This window comes from Delphinapterus leucas, chromosome 6 (genome assembly GCF_059928025.1).
Source record: "Delphinapterus leucas isolate spDelLeu-1000000601 "Yukka" chromosome 6, BTC_Dleu_Yukka2, whole genome shotgun sequence".
Taxonomy (NCBI): domain Eukaryota; kingdom Metazoa; phylum Chordata; class Mammalia; order Artiodactyla; family Monodontidae; genus Delphinapterus; species Delphinapterus leucas.
In genome coordinates, this window is record NC_143134.1 from 81697118 (window position 1) to 81715940 (window position 18823).

The following is an 18823-nucleotide window of genomic DNA, read 5'->3' on the forward strand; positions in this document are numbered from 1 at the left end:
TACAATGGAATATTACTCAGCCATAAAAAGGAGTGAAGTAATGCCATTTGCAGCAACATGGGTAGCCCTAGAGATTATCATACTAAGTGAAGAGAAAGACAGAGACAGAGAAAGACAAGTATTATATCACTTATATGTGGAATATAAAAAAAATGATACAAATGAAGTTATTTACATAACAGAAACAGAATCACAAACTTTGAAAACAAACTTATAGTTTCCAGAGGGGAAATGGGGAGGGGGGGGCGATAAAATTAGGAGTTTGGGGTTAACACATACACACTACCATATATAAAATAGGTCCTCAACAAGGACCTACTGTATAGCACAGGGAACTCTACTCAATATTCTGTAATAACCTATATGGGAAAAGAATCTGAGAAAGAACGGATGTATGTATATGTACAATTGAATCATGCTGAAACTAACACATCACTCCTGAAACTAACACAACATTGCAAATCAGCGATACACTAATATCCAATAAAAATTAGATTAAAAAAATAAAAAATTTTATAAAAGCATCCTTTCAAAAGCATCTTTCTAAATGTAGCTGTCTGACTCCAGGGTGTCAGGATAATTGCAAGATTATGACGCTCAGTTACTTTGAGTTTTCTATTTCTGGAGAATTTCTAAGAATACGTTGTTGTCGTTTTTTAAAGGAAAGACTGAGGTTTATAAACAGTACTTCAGAAGTCATCCTAAATGGCAATTCACAATGGCAGTTGTGTTACTGCTGTCTGTCCTTGGCATGGTGTAGTATCACGTTGGCTTGGGTTTATTTAACCAAAGGAATACTCAACGGTCAACTTACCACTTCCTGATCAATGACTAAGCTGGGATTGTCTCTTTCTATAAAAAAAAAAATCACTGAAATTGACAAATGATGATGGATTTTGCATTTTGGGGCAGAGGATTTGTAGGAAGGGAAGAAGAGGCAAAAGAAAGAGGAGGAGAGGACGAGATGTAGCGTATAAGGAAGGAAAGAGAAAAAGATTTCCTCGTGAAAGTTTTCTTCTAAATCAAGAGCAGGTGCCGTTGTTGCCAGGCTTTGGAGCTATTCCAGATAGCAATTGCTGGCAAAGTGTAATAACGTGAATGAACAGGACCATTTGCATTTTGCTCCTCGCCAGTGTCTCCAAGGGGGTCAGCTAACCCAATTTCTACGCTAAATATGCAGCTGACTCAAGTGAAGTTGCCTGCCGGCAAACGCAGAATTCACGTGAAGTTTCGCTTTTTAACACATGTATTTTATCAGACTCTCTTCTCAGTAACGGTGAGGTGAATTCAGGGTGTGTGTGCTGAGGTGCATGAGCTATCCCACCGTGGTGTCGCCTGAGACCCTCGGAAGCAACGATGCAAACCTTACCTGAGGGAGAACAGAGAGGCATGAAAGGGACGTAACACAAGTTTGCTGGCCAGCAAATGGAATGGAGAGAGAAGGAAAGATACCACAGTCGCAACCAAGACATACACACACACACACCAGCCTGCAACTCTTCTCATCCTTTCCAGGATCATTTGTCCAGCAACACTGCAGAGAAGGTTACCTGAGTCTCCTATAATGAAATAAGAGAAGTAAAAACACAAGACAGGAAACGCCTCATTACAATGCTTTGGTGTGACTGGCCTTGGTTATCTAATTGTGTTCTCTACTTCAGGCTCAAAAATGCCAGTTCTGGCCTCAAAGTGACCCCTCACTGTTGGCTAATCCAAACCACCCAGACTTCTTTTTCTTTGCTTTTCTACTTAAGCAGATGGCAGGGATATTACTCATGGGCTCACAGGAGGTGACATGGCTTTGAGATCATCCTTTCTTGACTGATGAAGTAACTGAGGCCCAGGGGAGTTAAGTGATGTACCAAGATCACAGACTTATCAGTGGCCAAGACGGGTCTTGAACCCTATTCTTCCACATTGTGGACAGGGCCTCTGGCCATAGCTCATGTGGAGGTCAGTAAAGCTGAAGGCTGAAATATTTGTTCAAATCCTGCTCTCACACACAGATGTTCCCAGCTGGTGTGGACACTCTTGCAGCAAACTTAAGCAGCGCTTTTCATCACCCCCATCTTGCAGTCGTGCTGCCCAGAGCACCGAACAGCCGGCACTTCCCTACTGGCCTGAGCGGGATAACTTCCTCACAGCAAAATGCAAGACACCAAAACAACATCTCTGTTCACTCTGGAGTGCTGCTTTTTAAAATGCTCATCAGAAGCCAGGATGACAAACTCAGTGGACTGGTAACTAGGGAGCGTGACTTTCTCAGATCATTGAGGTATGAGAAAGTGGTATGAGCTTCTAAGACAGCAGACAAAGCTTTGGCAAATTCAGAAGTAACATGTGAACTGTCTTTACCTCCCGAGCAAAAAAGCTGGTCAGGGCGTAGGAAGAGGTGGCATCTCCCTAACATTCCGGTGGGTGCAGCCGGAGGCACATTCATGCAAGCCAGCACCTGGAGAAGGCCGAGGCGGAGCCAGGGAGAGGAGAGATGGCCTTCTCTCCCCAACAAACCAGACAGTTACCCAGACAAAAAAGGAGCTCACAACACAGAAAGGGGAGGAGCAGATGCCAAGGGGAGGAGGTGGTGGGGATGGAGGGCACAGCAAACCAGGTTATCCCTGAGATATCGGGTGTTTCCACAAAGAATGTGACAGGCGGAAGCAGTGGCTTTTTCTGACCCGGGTGTGCTGATGAAAATCACTCTCTCCTGATTCAGGCAACAGAACGATGGGCTCAACCCACCCATCCAACCCGCCTAACTTCACTGTGGATGAAAGCATAAGCAGGTGAGTCTGCTGGGGTAACAAGAGATAACTTAGCCTTATAATAACAGGCTAAGTTATCTCTTGTGAAGCCGTGAGCCTGCCTGCTTCACAACAAAGGGACTTCTAATTTATGACCTGAATGGTAAAAATGTACAGGGACTGTCACTGCATGACAGACTTTGACAGACTTTTCTATATATCTTGTACTTTTTGGAATGAGCATAGGCTATTTTATAGTCGTGTTTTGTTTTGTTTTCTTTTGTTTTCTAAAAGGCAAACAAACCAAAAATACCTGATGGCTGGTGCAAAGGAGATGTGACCTTCTGGGGAGATCTGGACGATGTTCAGATTGTGGTTTTCATTAGAACAACAACAGGATTGACTCTATGGCCAGCTGTCTGTCATCTTCAGCAAGATTAGGCCTGCTCTCATTCCAAAGGGCTGTGGGAAAAGTCTCCCTTAGAGGAGCTATCACTGGGCCATATTACCATTCCAGGGCAAGTGGTGAGAAAGGAAGGTCAGGGCCGGGGACACCTATGGGCATTTTCCTTCACTACCATGGGTGGGGGCCCTGGGGGGTCCTGATACTTCCATGGAGGTAGCAATGCATGGGGAAAATCTGTGGTGAAGGGAAGTTGGAGGGAAAAGGCAAAACATTCTTCTGCTTGTTAGAAAACCAAAGCTCCGGGTTTAATGCAGCGCCAAGACACTTATTTCCCTGTCCTCGATAAGGAAGACAGAACAATTGCCTTGTCAGCTTACACTTTTCCTGGAAGAGCTGAGTGGTTAGGGTGGGGCGTCAGGACTGCAGGGAAGTTGTGCATGCAGCAGAAAAAGCCAAAAAGCCATTTATGGATTCTGAAGTTGACAACGTTCAATGTGTCGCTTGAGCTCATGTGATTTTTTTTGTGAGTCCCAAATTAATCAAGGCTCCTGGAGCTCCAAGAAAGCGGTGAAAATACAAAAGAGCCTTTTCTCTCCCTTGTCCCTTATGAAACAGGTGGAGATCTTGGCTGGAGTGGGCTGTTGTCATAGATGTGTCCATTACATCTATGCCTATGTCATAGGCATAGATGTAATGGAGTTTATAGAAAAGCAAACTTCAACTAGGGGGAAAAAAAGGACCAGGCTAAGACTAAAAAGATTTCCTAAAGCTTCTGAAGAGGATTCCAAAGATTGGTCTGGAATTAAAAGCACCTCTTACTGCAGGCCATGTAGAAAACAGACTTGAAAACAATTCAGTTAAACCCTACAACATATGAATTCCAAACACACTATTAAATTGGACAACTATGGCTTTCAAGAAATTTGCACAGAAGAGGATAGCTATCAGGTATGCAGTGCGAAAGGCATTTTTCACATTGGAAAGTTACTTTTGCATAGTAAGCTTTCCAGTGTTCATTGAATTGAGTATGAAATAATACGCTCAGCTCTACAGTGCCCTGAACGTTGACTGCCTAATAGGGTCTTGGGACGTCATGCTGCAGAGAACCCTAGTTTTGTTTTCTTATAAAAACTGTATGGCTGCCCCGCTGCTTGCTTCCCAGGTTTGCAGAGCTCACCTACCTCCATGAGAAATGACTCTCCTGTAGGGCTCGATGACCTTCATGTCAATCCGCTGCTCCTGTTCTCCAATCACCACGGTCCTCCACAGCCGGTTGTCCTCTCGCTCCTCTTCTGCCGTATATTCCGGAATAGACTCTGACTCTTGGCCAGAATCTTTGTTGGCTGTGTGATCCTCTGGAAATGAAGCATAGAGCAGGGATAAAGAAGAAAGACCTCCACAGGTGAGGCAGTTCAGCAACTAGCGACCTCCTGGCAGAGTCAACCCGAGCTCCCTGTTCTGTACAACTCTGATAGAACTTGACACCATCCTGATCACATAAAGGACACTCAGTGAAGTCTTACTGATTGACTGACTGAACAACCAATCCATTGCGAAGGCCAGGCGGAGGGTGGGGATAGGAAAAGAGCTAGAGCTGTCTTGTGTCTGTAGTGGTCCAAGGGGGCATAGGCTGGTGCTAACTCATCCTCGATCCTATAAGCTGTAGACTGCAGGTCTTTCTGATGGGGTGAAAGGCTATTCATCAGGCCCTATTTCCCTTGTGCCACATTTCTTGGTGTATCCTGAGTGCTCAGAGTGTTTTGGGGGCCCTCAGCTCAGTATCTTGACGATACCGCCAGCCTAGACCCCCACTCTAAGAGTCTTACAGTGGGGTTGCATCCCCTTGTCTACTGGGAGTGCATCTGGACATTAATTCGATATTACTTCCTATACATTTTTCAAAATATGCTACACAAAGGTTTTACAGTAAGTGAGAAACAACCTCGTAGACCAGAAGTGCTCCAAGGCCAAAAATTCACAAGACTCTTACTTGCCGGTGCCCAAGGCAATGAAAAAGCCCACTGAGCATTCTTGGCGGAGAAATTTACCACCCATTCTTGTGCATCAAGAAAAAAGCAACCATATTTAGTTTTCTTAAAAGAATAAGCAACAATTGTTTCCATTTTTACTTCAAGTGCTAGTAGAATTTAACAATGGGTATTCTATGTATGTTTAAGTGACTTGGAAAAAAGGATTGTTTATAGATTTCACAATAATTCTTTCAGATGTTATCATTCTTAAGTTTCCATTTCATGAGAAATTACCTTTGATTTATACTCCACTTGTATTCTTTTAATGGCACTTTGATAATAATAACAGCAGTATTTATTAAGCATCTACCGTGTAGCAGGCACAACAGTAGATACTACAGCAGACATGATACCAATGCAAAAACTCTGAAGTAACTACCTCAGGTCACAGAGTTAGGAAGCAAATACAATCAGACCCTTACCTTTTCTACTCTTCTGAGCTATCACATTGTACCTTGAACGTGTAACTGTCTCATTCTCATTTATTTTACTATAAGGCAGTGAGTTCCTTGGGCTAAGAAATTGTGCCAGAATCATCTTTAATATCTGCCTCCACCAACCCACTCAACACTTAGCTTGAAACCCTGCACGGAGCCCTCAGTAAAACTTGGGAGGGTGAGTGGATAAATAAAGCTTGGACAAGTTCCTGGAAGTACAGGTAATCTGTAAGGGAGCCACAACAGAGCCATTATGTTCCAGAAGATCCCGCAAGACAAATTCAAACGTGTGTAATTACCTGTGACTTAGAATAGCAAAATGGAGTCCAGCTGGGAAGCAATCCTAGCCTTTTATGCCAACACCAACAGCTACTACCACCTGCAGAGCCTTGCAATCACTCTGGCTTTCTCTGCATTCCCACCAGCGCTTGCAGCTTACTCAGGATGGGAAAGCAACAACCTTGGTTTCAGATCAAGCGCTGTGTCACTTGCAAATCCATCCATCTGCCCTGGACTCCCTTTCTGGGATCCCTTCCTGCTTCTCCCTTCCCACGTGGGGTAGGACCCTCAGATGCTCCTCTCCGCTCCCTTCCCAGGACCCTGTTTTCCCACTGGGCTCTGATGCGGGTTTGTCTTCTGAGGTTCTTGTACACACCTGCTCTTCTCTGCAATGTATTCACCATCCACCAACCCCTCTTCACCCTGTCTGGGGCTTTCTGGCCTGCTCTATGTTGACCCTGGTGATCTGTGTGGGGTTGTTTTGTTTTCTGCATGCTTCTGTTGAGGCTACTTCGTTAAAAAATTTTTCTTTGTATACTCTGTTCTCTTTGCTTGTTATAAAAATAAAACACGTTAATAAAAGTACAAGCAATACAGAAATTGTTGGGTGGGGGCTAGTGGTGCGATGGATAACACATCTGACTATGGATCAGAAGATGCCAGAAATTGTTCAGGGAAACAGCAAAAATCACCAATGCCTCTCTCACTCATTTTTGTTTGATATGTAGTTTTCTTTCTATACTCATGGGCACAAACATACTTTTTTTTTTCCCAGAAAGTGTGATTAATCTCTGTCTTCTGCATGTTCTGTACCTACTGTTCTACAATGTGCTTCCACCTAATAACACAGCATGGGCTTCTTTTCATCTCAGTGAATATAAACCCTGCTCGTTTTTAAAAATAGCCCTAGAGTATTCAGTTTTACTGACGTCTTTCAGTTTATCAGTCCCATAGCAATGGAAATTTAGTTTTATTCTATTTTATGGGTTGTTGTTCCTTATAAAGAATTTGCTGCAGTAAGTACCCCTGTAAAGGTGTCTTATCTCTTTTGTGCACATATTGCTACAGGTTACCTTTCTAGCAATGGAATGCTGGGTCAGAGGGTCTAAGCACTGAAAGCCTTTATGAGCATTTTTGCCCTTGAATATATCACACCAAAATATCTGAGAGTACCTATTTGCTCACACTATTAAAACCACTGGCGGGACTTCCCTGGTTGTACAGTGGTTAAGAATCCGCCTGCCAATGCAGGGGACATGGTTTCGAGCCCTGGTCCCGGAAGATCCCACATGCACGGAGCAACTAAGCCCGTGCGCCACAACTACTGAGCCTGCACGCCACAACTACTGAGCCCGCGTGCCACAACTACTGAAGCCCGTGCGCCACAACTACTGAAGCCCACGCATCTAGAGCCCGTGCTCCGCAACAAGAGAAGCCACCGCAATGAGAAGCCCATGTACCGCAACAAAGAATAGCCCCCGCTCGCCACAACTAGAGAAAGCCCCTGTGCAGCAATGAAGACCCAATGCAGCCAAAAATTTTAAAAATCAATAAATTTATTGAAAAAAAAACAACACTGGAGGTTATCAAAGTTTTTAATTGTTGAAAATTTAGGGTGAAACTTCTCTCTTTGTTGTTTTATTGTATATTAAATTATTAAAGAAGGTGAGAATTATTAAGTGTTTATTGGTTATTTATATTTCTCTTACTGACAGGGAGGCACCTGACAAATCCTTTGCCTATTGTGGTCCTTACTGATTTTTTGGAGTTCTTTATACAGAACTTTGTCATATACTGCAATTATTTTCCTGCCTTGTGCTTAGTTTTTGAATTTGTGATTTTTCCCAAATAGAAATATATTTTTATATAGTTGAATCTATCAGTTTTTGTCTGTATGCTTTTTGATTGTTGTATCATAGTAAGAAAGGACACTACACTCCTACCTTAAAAGTATGTATACATGTACACAAACATTTTCCTACAGTTTACTTTTAAAAACAGCATTATTATTCATTTTGGCATAGAAGTTTGAGGCTGGCACATGTAAATCAGTGAAGTTAGAACACACCCTCTCACCATACACAAATATAAACTCAAAATGGCTTAAAGACTTAAACATAAGACATGACACCATAAAACTCCTAGAAGAGAACATAGGCAAAACATTCTGTGACATAAGTCATACCAATGTTTTCTTAGGTCAGTCCCCCAAGGCAGTAGAAATAAAAGCAAACAAATGGGGCCTAATCAGACTTACAAGCTTCTGCACAACAAAGGAAACCATAAACAAAAGACAACCTATAGAATGAGAGAAGACATTTGCAAATGATGCAACCGACAAGGGCTTAATTTCCAAAATATACAAACAGCTCATACAACTCAACAACCAAAACACAAACAACCCAATCCAAAAATGGGCAGAAGACCTGAATAGACATTTCTCCAAAGAAGACATACAGATTGCCAACAAACACATGAAAGGATGCTCAACGTCACTAATCATTAGAGAAATGCAAATCAAAACTACAATGAGGGATCACCTCACACCAGTCAGAATGGCCATCATTAAAAAATCTACAAACAGTAAATGCTGTAGAGGGTTTGGAGAAAAGGGAACCCTCCTACACTGTTGGTGGGAATGTAAGTTGGTGCAGCCACTGTGGAAAACAGTATGGAGGTTCCTCAGAAAACTAAAAATCGAGTTGCCGTATGATCCAGCAATCTCATTCCTGGGCATATATCCAGACAAAACTATAATTCAAAAAGATACATGCACCCCTATGTTCATAGCAGCACTATTCACTACAGCCAAGACATAGAAATAACCTAAACGTCCATCAACAGATGAATGGATAAAGAAGATGTGGTACATATATACAATGGAATACTACTCAGCCATAAAAAAGAATGAAATAATACCATTTGCAGCAACATGGATGTACCCGAAGATTCTCATACTAAGTGAAGTAAGTCAGAAAGAGAAATTCAAATACCATATGATATCACCTATATGTGGAATCTTAAATGTGACACAATGAAACTATCTGTGAAACAGAAACAGAATCACGGACATAGAGAACAGACTGGTGGTTGCCAAGGGGGAGAGGGGTCGGGGGAGGGATGGAGTGGGAGTTTGGGATTAGCAGATGCAAACTATGATATATAGGATGGATCAACAACAAGGTCCTACTGTATAGCACAGAGAACTATATTCAATATCCTGTGATAAACCATAATGGAAAAGAATATAAAAAAAAGAATGTATGTATATGTATAACTGAATCACTTTGCTGTACAGCAGTAATTAACACAACATTGTAAATCAACTATACTTCAATAAAAAGAAGCTCGAGGCTGGACCTTTTTATCAAATGTTACTCCTAATGTTTCAGAGAAAGCATGGCCAAGTTGGTATGTCTCCTCCTTTTCCCACCTCTTCTGACTGATATAAATGAAATAAAGTTATATAAGAGCTAGGTGTTCAGTACATTGTCTTAAGGTGTTCAATTCTGGAAGTCAACAATCTAAGCTAGTAGGAAGTAAAAGTAGCTTTATTTTACTCCCTTTAATTAATGGATCTTCCCAAACTTAATAATTCTTCTGGGACTTCCCTGGTGGCGCAGTGGTTGAGAATCCGCCTGCCAATGCAGGGAACACAGGTTCAATCCCTGGTCTGGGAAGATCCCACATGCTGTGGAGCACCTAAGCCCGTGCACCACTACTACTGAGCCTGCGCTCTAGAGCCCGCAAGCCACAACTACTGAAGCCCGCACGCCACAACCACTGAAGCCCGTGCGCCCTATAGCCTGTGGGCCACAACTCCTAAGCCCACGCACTGCAACTATTAAGCCCATGTGCCGCAATAGCTGAGCCCGCGTGACTAGAGCCCGAGCTCCACAACAAGAGAAGCCACCGCAATGAGAAGCCAGCCCACCGCGAGGAAGAGCAGCTCCCGCTTGCCGCAACTAGAGAAGGACCACGCGCAGCAATGAAGACCCAACGCAGCCAGAAATAAAATAAAAAATTCAATTAAATTTTAAAAATATGAGAAAACTACTTTAAAAAAAAAAATTCTTCTGCTACAACTATAAATTACCGTCCTCCCATTGCTATCATTTTCTCACTATTTGCAAAATTTTCCGGTCTCATTTAACTCTCTATCACCAGGCCCTCCAAATTTAATGTTTGGTCTCATGCTCTCTTCACTAAGAAATGCTTGATTTTCTTTGTCTCCTTTTCTGAATAACAGGCTTTTCTCCCTGGCGACTGTTGAAGTCAATTAAGCCTTGGTACACAGGGGAGAAGTCAACTTGAACATTTTCTTTTGCCTTTGGTGAGATGATTTAGTACACAGGCTCCTGAATATCCTGTGCTAACAGATCACAGTGGAGAGTCCACTGTTGGTGATCATACAGACTAACAAAAGATGCGGCCATGAGGCCAGCTGTGGCCTCCAGTAGGGACATACATCTGTAAAGGGGACTAGCTTTCTATGTTGTGATCTTGCACTGATAATGGGAACAGTCTGAAAATGCCTTAAAAGACATTCATTATGTTTGAACTTTTTTTTTTTTTTTTTTTTTAAGCCAAAGAGCCTCTTTATTTGTATTAAATGTTAGAAATCACTCCCAGGAAGAAAATGAGGCTAGGTATTATTCATGACATATTTGATCACTAACATTAGGCATAATTTAATCCTGAACATGCTATGTATTAATCTAGACTATTGATTTAGAGAACATTAGGTTGAATGTTACTAATTTAATTTGTAGGAGGAGTGCTTTCTAAATGACACTCATCATTCAAGACATGTTTAGTATTATGCTAAATACCCAGAGATTTATAAACCAGCTTTTAACTTTCATTCCTAATATACCTTTCATCTCTCCCTTTTATGTTACTTAGTATCCAGTGTGGATTCAGGTTTGTTTGAGCCTGAAGTATATATAGTTTTGGGGGGAGGGAGCTTTTTAAGGAAAATCATCTTTTCTTTTTTTTTTTTTCTTCAAACTTTTACAAAAGCATATAATGATGTGAACATATTTCTAGGGACCCTTCCTGACAGAATGAAGCTTAAGTTCAGCTTCATCTTTTGCCAGTATCACAAACTGAGAAAATTCTTCACTTTTTTCCTGTTGAAGTATAGTTCAGTACAGTTGGAAAGAGCATAGCCGGGGTTCAAACACGGGCTTTCTCCATCTTCTTTGCTATTGTTAGAGTCCTAGGTACGTCTTAGTCCCAGGCAACAAGAGTAACTTGCTCAGTGGTCTTCCCACTTCCATTTTTTCATACACTCCACCCCCCGGGTTTGCACTTTTACTTGTTAGAGGAAAGACATCCTGTACCCAGCTAAGAAAGTCTTTAAAGTTCTTCAGGTGACAACAGGTACGTAGTTAATTTGAATGTGAAAACTCAGCATACAAAAATACAAGGAAAACATCATCCTTTCATACCACATTATCATTATGGCATAAGGTTGCTTGTGGGTAAAACAGAATAAGCCTAACACTTGACTAGTTAATATGCAGAGTTAAAACAGGGAATTGATTTTATAAGCTGGTTGCCTCTAGGCTGTGAAAATAATGGAAGACTGCAGATAAGGAAGTTAAATGAAGTGACTATCTGATTATGTGGAAAAAATGTTAGGGCATCTTATTCACATAGGAAACTGTCTGTCATTAGGGGTTAGTTTTAGAAAAGATAGCTTAAACGAGGTCACTGAACATCGCTTAGCCTAGGAAGAAAAAATATAAGAGCGCATAAGTGTTTCTTATAATGTTCTTATCAGAAATATTCAGGCTAAAATTCTCTATCATTTTTCCATTTCCCTTATGAAATGGCTTTGCTGAGACCTGAATTACGGTAAAAATAACTCTGCGGTTGGTTTGGAAAACAGAAATAGGTCATCATCAATTTTCTGACCTTTGGATATGTTTAAGTTTATAGGATTAGTATAATAAAGTATTAAAAGAGAAAAAAAGCTCAGATCTCCCTTAATATGAAAGACTGGCCTGTTAAATCCTTCACTATCTACATATTTCTGATATCTTTGGCACTTCTGAATATCAAAGGAAGTCAAGCCTTAATTATGTCGGTGCTTTGAACGATATTTGGACACAATTATTAAAGAAAATAGCTTGGGAGGGAAGACTAATTTAACATCTTTTGATAGTGAGCTTCAGAAATTTTCCATAAGCAAAATCACACTGTGGGCAAATAACCTGGCAGCAGTGTTTGGTGATCATCACCTGAATAAAACAGGCAAATGGTATAAACATCCTTCAAGCGCTTGAGAAATTAAGGGCCCTCAAGTCACCGGAAAATGGCTGGATAAAAGGGAATGTAAATGTGAGGATGGGTCACCAGGCTTGACTTCAGGTGCGCTAGCCTAACCTAGTAAAAGATCCTCCTATTCACTGTCAGTATATTTATGGAGAGAGCATGGCCCAGGAGTCGGGGACAACAACTCAGGTTTTGAATGCTGGCTCTGACGTTTACTGGCTATGTGACTTTAGGTGAATTGCTTAACCTCTGGGGGTAACATAATACCTATTCATAGATTTGACGTGAGCATTAATATAGTTAATATTTATAATGCACCTAGCACAGATCCTGGCACACAGTAAGCACTGTGAAAAGTGTTCATTAAATAAAATTAATTACTGACCAAACACTCTTGAAAGCCTGTGCCTTAAAAACTCCAATTTTGTTGAGAATGTATATGCCTAGTTCAGAATGCTCACACAACGAACAAGAAAACCATGCAGCTTTCCAAACATTAATTTCATACTTTGGGACGCTAATGTATTCTCTCTTTATAGTCAGTTATCTATATCTGCATGTTTATAAAATATAGCTATTCAGAGGCACTTTGTGTTTTCAGTGTTTAATGTTGTTTTTAAAACAGTGTCTGAACATACATCTTTCATATGAAAATCAAGGTGGACTTAAAATTCAACTTACATTAAAATTCTCTCCTTTGAGTTTAAGACCTAAAAGCAGGGTTGTGGCTGTTAATCTGGTTCTTTTAGCATAACTGTGTCGACTAAATAAAAAGAACTGTGTCAGCAAGTGGCAGCTTTAATTACCAGTTTGCTCAGCCACCGCCACTTTGCTTGACAGTTTTACTATTTATAAAAAGAAAAGGTTCAGATGTGGTGTGACACAGCTCTCCAGGGCAACAGGGAAGTACAGGGGGAGGAGAGGGAGGGGCGAGCAGGGTCTTGCCACAGCTGTGTTCTCTGGGATTTTAAGTTAATGCTTGATTTTTACACTTGAAGATCTATTAGCAGAAGAAGGGCTGGGAGAGCTGGGGTCAGCTGGAAAGGATGGAGTAGCTGGGGAAGAGTGACTGAGATGGCAGAAAAGAATATGAATTCAAGACCTTTCACCTCCTATTTGTGTATTTCAACCTACAGGGTCAAATATCCTGATAACTATAAAAATCCAAGAACATGATAAACATGCAATGTAAAATCTCTACTTAAACATGATCATCTGTAATACAAGTAGTTTAGCCACTTCCTGTTTTCTTAGCTTGAGGAAATAAAGCTTTACACTCTGTGAAGGCAGGGTCTGAATCTATGCTGGTTGTGGTTATAGCCCTGGTTGCTCAATGACCATTGCTTGACTTAAGTAATTTGATGATGAAAGTAATTTGATGATGACGCTCCTAATTTCATAACTGTGTTCTTCTATGAAAGAAACTGCTGAAATCAGTACAGCTCTAAATAAGTCAGGGCATTATTCAATTGTGGTATTTCTTTTTTAATCATTTTCAAAGTGTATCAAAGCAGTAGCTGTAGCCAGGATTCTCTTACTTTCAAATTCAAATACTACAAAGTCAGAGAATGCCGCCCTGTAAAACTGAAACTACATGATGCCATTTTTTAAAGCAAGTGCTTTGTATCTGTATATATCTCTTAAACGCAATTTCATTGAGCAAGAGAAAGAACTAAAATAAGACTGGTAATCATATCAGGAGTGCCAGTGTTTGATCCAGCAGCTTTTAATTTTCTCCCTTTTTTTTTTTTTTTTGCGGTACACAGGCCTCTCACTGTTGTGGCCTCTCCCGCTGCGGAGCGCAGGCTCAGCGGCCATGGCTCACGAGACCAGCCGCTCCGCGGCATGTGGGACCTTCCCGGACTGGGGCACGAACCCGTGTCCCCTGCATCGGCAGGCGGACTCTCAACCACTGCGCCACCAGGGAAGCCCCAATTTTCTTCCTTTTTATTTTTCCCCCAGCACACCCTGTCCCATCCCTCCTTCCTTCCTGCTTTATTGGGGATATAGCACTAAGCATAAGAAAGCCCCTGACCTTGTGGAGCAGACATTCTAGTGGGAAGAGAAAGAAAATAGAGATGCAAGCAAATAGTTAAATGATATGATTTCAATTAGTGTGACACATGGAAAATAAAGTGAATACTGGGATAGAGAGTGACTAGGTGGTGGTGTGGGGAATGCCTTTGATTACAGAGGTCAGGGAAGGCCTCTGAGAAGATGACATCTGATTAAGATCTGAATAAAGAGAAGGAGCCACCCAGGTAGGATCTGTGGGCAAGAACATTCCAGACAGTGGGAGCTTGTACAGAGAAACTGGTAAGCTCTAATTTTTCCACCTCTAATTTTATCTTCCAGATTAAATTCTCTTTCTCTGCAAACCCAGTCCCAATTTTCTTATAACACAGCATGTAACATGGCCCTACATGTAACACTTATAACACAGCATGTAACATGGCCCTACAACCCCAGCCAAGCACAAGGCCTGGCATAAAGTAGGGGTTTAACAAAGGAGTGATGGCTATGTATGACCTCTGTGAGCCATACCTGTTCTGTCAAGCTCTAAACCGTCCATCATGTCCACCTATGACCTCAGATACAAACAGAAGCTTCTAGAAATCACAGAAAGGAGCCACCAGCAACACAATGAGAGGTTTGTTCCTAAAGCCACTTAGATGACATTAGATAAGATTAGATAATCTTTCACTTTTCACTTAACTTTGGCCTTGCCAACTTGGCAACTTACCATGCCCAGTGTACTCAAAAGAGTCTGCTTCATCAGGGGTATCGAGTTCATCCACATTGATATCAATTTCATCTGGACTGTCCAAGTTATCATCAGAGAGAACAGACCCTTCACTTTGATCCAGAGACAGATTGATATTTGGGGCTGTGAGTTTGATTCTCTGAGGATGACTGCCATTAAGATCCAGAGAATTAGGAGGTTCTAAAGAGATAAAGAGCAACATTATTAGACCATACACATGGCTGCCAACAGTGGGTGTGAGCCCCAGTGAAAAACAATTTTAAGGCCCTTTCAGCAAAGGCACACCTGCTAAAAGTCCTCATGTGGGATTTAGACCCCACTCTTGGCCAGCAGGCCTCAGTACTGGCTCACCCCGGCTACATCAGCCCTGGCCATGCAGAAATAGGAAGTGGGAGCAGAGATCTAGTTTTTAGAACTGCCCTGTTCAGGTTTGAGAACTTGACATTGATATACTACTGAATCAAAGTTTTTATGATGCATATTACTTAAGAAAAACAGTTAAGCTTTACACATAACTTATAGTGATTCATGTAGACTTTATTCCTCTGAAACGGAGGATACAAACTTTATCTGTAATGTTTACAGACACTCCCCAAATACGTCTCTTTAGTTCCTGACAACTCTGTTGTGAACTTTCTTTGGCTGTTTTTTTTTTTTTTTTGTAATAAAACTGAGGTACCCTCCCAGATTACATTCCTTGATCAAGCACTCATTACTTCTTATGCCAATACTGCTTGACGTTGGTTCCTGTACCGTAGTGATAGTCTCCTCGTGTAAGGCTCATGGAATTAGCTCCCACTCTTTCACTGTTAATATGCATCTTGCTGTTCAAGAGCCTTTCACTTAACAGAAGCAGAGCTGGAGAAGTCATTTTTAACCAAGTTGATCCCAACTAAACAATGTTAGAGAGATACCTTGACAAAAAAATTTCAGGATTCCCTATCACAAAATGTTTTGAAGGCCATCTGGTATACCCACCAATTCTGGAATTCTAACTCTAGTCTTGTCTCTTGTCCTAAGGAAGTTCACACTGTTTCTTTGTCATTAAGATTTTTTTTTTTCTGTATAGACAACACCTAAACTGTGTTCCATGTAATGTTTTTATGTATTACTTGAAAAAATATTTCTATTGATCCGTCAGTTTGTAAAACATTGGGTTTCCATATTACAGGGATTCTCAGAGCTGTGCTGTCCAAAAGAAATTTTTTGTGATGGTAGAAATGTTACGTATATAACATTTTTGGGGGTTTTTTGGCCACGCCACGTGGCTTGTGGGATCTTAGTTCCCCGACCAGGGATCGAACCTGGGCCCCCTGCAGCGGAAGTGCAGATTTCTAACCACTGGACTGCCAGGGATAAAAAGTGAATTGTGGACCTTGAAGAGTGGAGCAGATGTACGGTGGCTACCATGCTTATTTGGCCATAGAACACTTAAGAATAGTTATGTCACATGGTTAGTACTTTGAAGAATGCACTTTAAATACTCGGACAGAAATAAAAAATTGACTCCTTTCTCAATTCTAGGCTTGACTGGTAACGTCAGGGTTCAGGATCTTGGTATGATCCTGTAGCTGGTACAGTGCAAAGGAGTGAACCTAGTACAGAGTGAGAGTCATACAGGTTGCAACTGAACTTTTTAAATTCCTTTTTGTATATGCCTTGGGTTGTCAAGCGTAGTTTGGGGTTCTTTGTTTGTTTTTCTTTTTTAATAATCAGGATACTGAGCATCCTTAATAGTAAATCGCTAATTTTAAATATTCTCACACTTCAGTATAAATTAGGTGAACTTAGATGTTAGAGTTTGGTATTATGATAAACAGCAGCCAGTTATCACAGGAACTGAAAACACTGGCAGATCCAGGCATGGCCCAGGACATAAAGGGTGGCCCACACTAGGTGATGATTCAAGTCAACTCGGAAATTAACCGCATCAAGCCTAACACCTTCCTCACACAGACTTTTTTCCTCTCTTCACTTTTATCACTGATATCACAAGTTGGATGCACAGGAAATGGTTCTCTCACTGAATAATGAACACGTTTGGATATAGAACACTGCTGAAGAAAATGAATGAACGCTTTCTCACCAGGCCTCATGTCTGCAGCACTGGGACTCAGCATTCCCTCCTCAAAGGGGATGTCCATTCCCACATCCTCTAACAGTAATCTGAAAAAACAAACAAACAAACACAAAGCAAAGAGTGTAAAAAAATGTGTGGGATTTAATTTTCTTTGAAAAGGAAACCCAGAGATTCCAGGATGGCATTTTCAATAAACCAACCAAGTATGTGTACTGAATCCATTGTAAGTGGCCCTAAATTAGAATACAGACTTTCTGCAGTTACTGTGAATGAGAACCATGGACTCGGATTTTATTCTGTGCACAGAGCGAGTCACTTCTTCTGCCAGTTCTCATAAGTAAACACACCTCAAGAAATTCAGAAACAGGAGAAGCAAATAACTAATAAAATATACTTAAGGGGACATTTAATTTTTTTTTCAACAAGGGATACAATATATATGCTTTGGAGTAAGTACAGACCTGGCTTTGTATATATCTCTTCCTGTAAATTTGAGCATATTACCTAAACTGCTGTGGGCAGAGGAAAGGATACTCTGTTGATCTGTTTCTAAAACAGGGATATACCACCTACCTCACTGAGTTGTTGAAAGATTAAGCAATGAATGTAAAGTGCCTAACATTCCTGAGAAGGTGCCAACTGATGTTATTTTCCTTCCTTCTTTGAATATTTAAAGATTCATTGTGAATTATAAGTTGGTGAAGATGGTTCTGTTCATGAGTTACCATCTTTTCTCTCTAATCAGTGTTGAACCCGGGACTGTTGAACCCAGGACTTACCCACTTGGTAAGACTAGTGGAAGGGAACAGACAAATACTGGAGGAAACTGTGGCAAATCTATATGCTCTTGTAGGAAGCTGATCACTGTTCACAGTAAATTCCCCTTGACTTATTTTTATCTCCTGACCCTCGTTCAGTACATCCCCATTTATCACGGTAATATATATATATATATATATTTAACATCTTTATTGGAGTATAATTGCTTTACAATGGTGTGTTAGTTTCTGCTGTATAACAAAGTGAATCAGCTATACCTATACATATACCCCCATATCCCCTCCCTCTTGCGTCTCCCTCCCACCCTCCCTACGATAATATATTTTTCTTCGTGGTGGCTTCCATGTAATTTCACTCATCTAGGGTGAATGCCTCTGATGTAGACACTAATCTAAATTTAACCATGATAAACCTTTGTGTTAAAGTTCTAAATTTAATCCCTCCCTCCCTCTCTTACTGCGGCTCCTCTCCACCTCAATCTGGGTCTACCAAACATTTGGAGTTTGCTTACCTGGATGATCAGTTTCTTCAGGATTCAAGTTAAACCCCTTATTGTTAACAAAGTCTATGACATAAACAAAATCCTGTGTCTGTAGTGATAACTGTACTTGCTTCATTTATTCAGTAAATATGTATCGAGTGTCTACTCTGTGCTAAGGATGTAGAAGAATGAAGCAGACCAGCCTCATGCTTGTGGTGAAGATGCGATGATGGAGTTAAAATAATGAGGGGCTTCCCTGGTGGCGCAGTGGTTGAGAGTCCACCTGCCGATGCAGGGGACACGGGTTTGTGCCCCGGCCCGGGAAGATCCCACATGCTGCGGAGCGGCTGGGCCCTTGAGCCATGGCCGCTGAGCCTGTGCGTCCGGAGCCTGTGCTCCGCAACGGAAGAGGCCACAGCAGTGAGAGGCCCGCGTACAGCAAAAATAAATAAAATAATAATAATGAGGACTGTCATCAGCAATTCAGCGCTGCTCCCCTGAGAGAAGTAAATGCCTGTGTCCTTACCCGTCAACCCCACA

At 41.3% G+C, this 18823-nt stretch overlaps 2 protein-coding genes across 8 annotated transcripts in view; one reads left to right on the forward strand and one right to left on the reverse strand.

Annotated features, from left to right (window-relative positions):
• The window catches only part of GCNT1 (glucosaminyl (N-acetyl) transferase 1), a 199124-nt gene extending 190130 nt beyond the window's left edge, over window positions 1-8994 (forward strand). For 4 of the 7 annotated variants that reach the window (XR_002644495.3, XR_016393578.1, XR_002644489.3 and 1 more), the window contains 2 exons: window positions 2007-2786; window positions 4313-8994. The gene's annotated coding sequence lies outside the window, so the exon portion shown is untranslated. The remainder of the gene's footprint in view (window positions 1-2006; window positions 2787-4312) is intronic. The other 3 variants (XR_002644491.3, XR_002644493.2, XR_002644497.2) reach the window with 3 other exon arrangements.
• Window positions 1-18823, reverse strand: part of PRUNE2 (prune homolog 2 with BCH domain) — a 265400-nt gene that overhangs the window by 27524 nt on the left and 219053 nt on the right. The window contains exons 10-12 of the mRNA XM_089913317.1: window positions 17029-17108; window positions 14922-15122; window positions 4332-4505 (exon numbers count right to left, since the gene is read on the reverse strand). Coding sequence (XP_089769443.1) covers window positions 4332-4505; window positions 14922-15122; window positions 17029-17108 — 455 coding nt within the window. The remainder of the gene's footprint in view (window positions 1-4331; window positions 4506-14921; window positions 15123-17028; window positions 17109-18823) is intronic.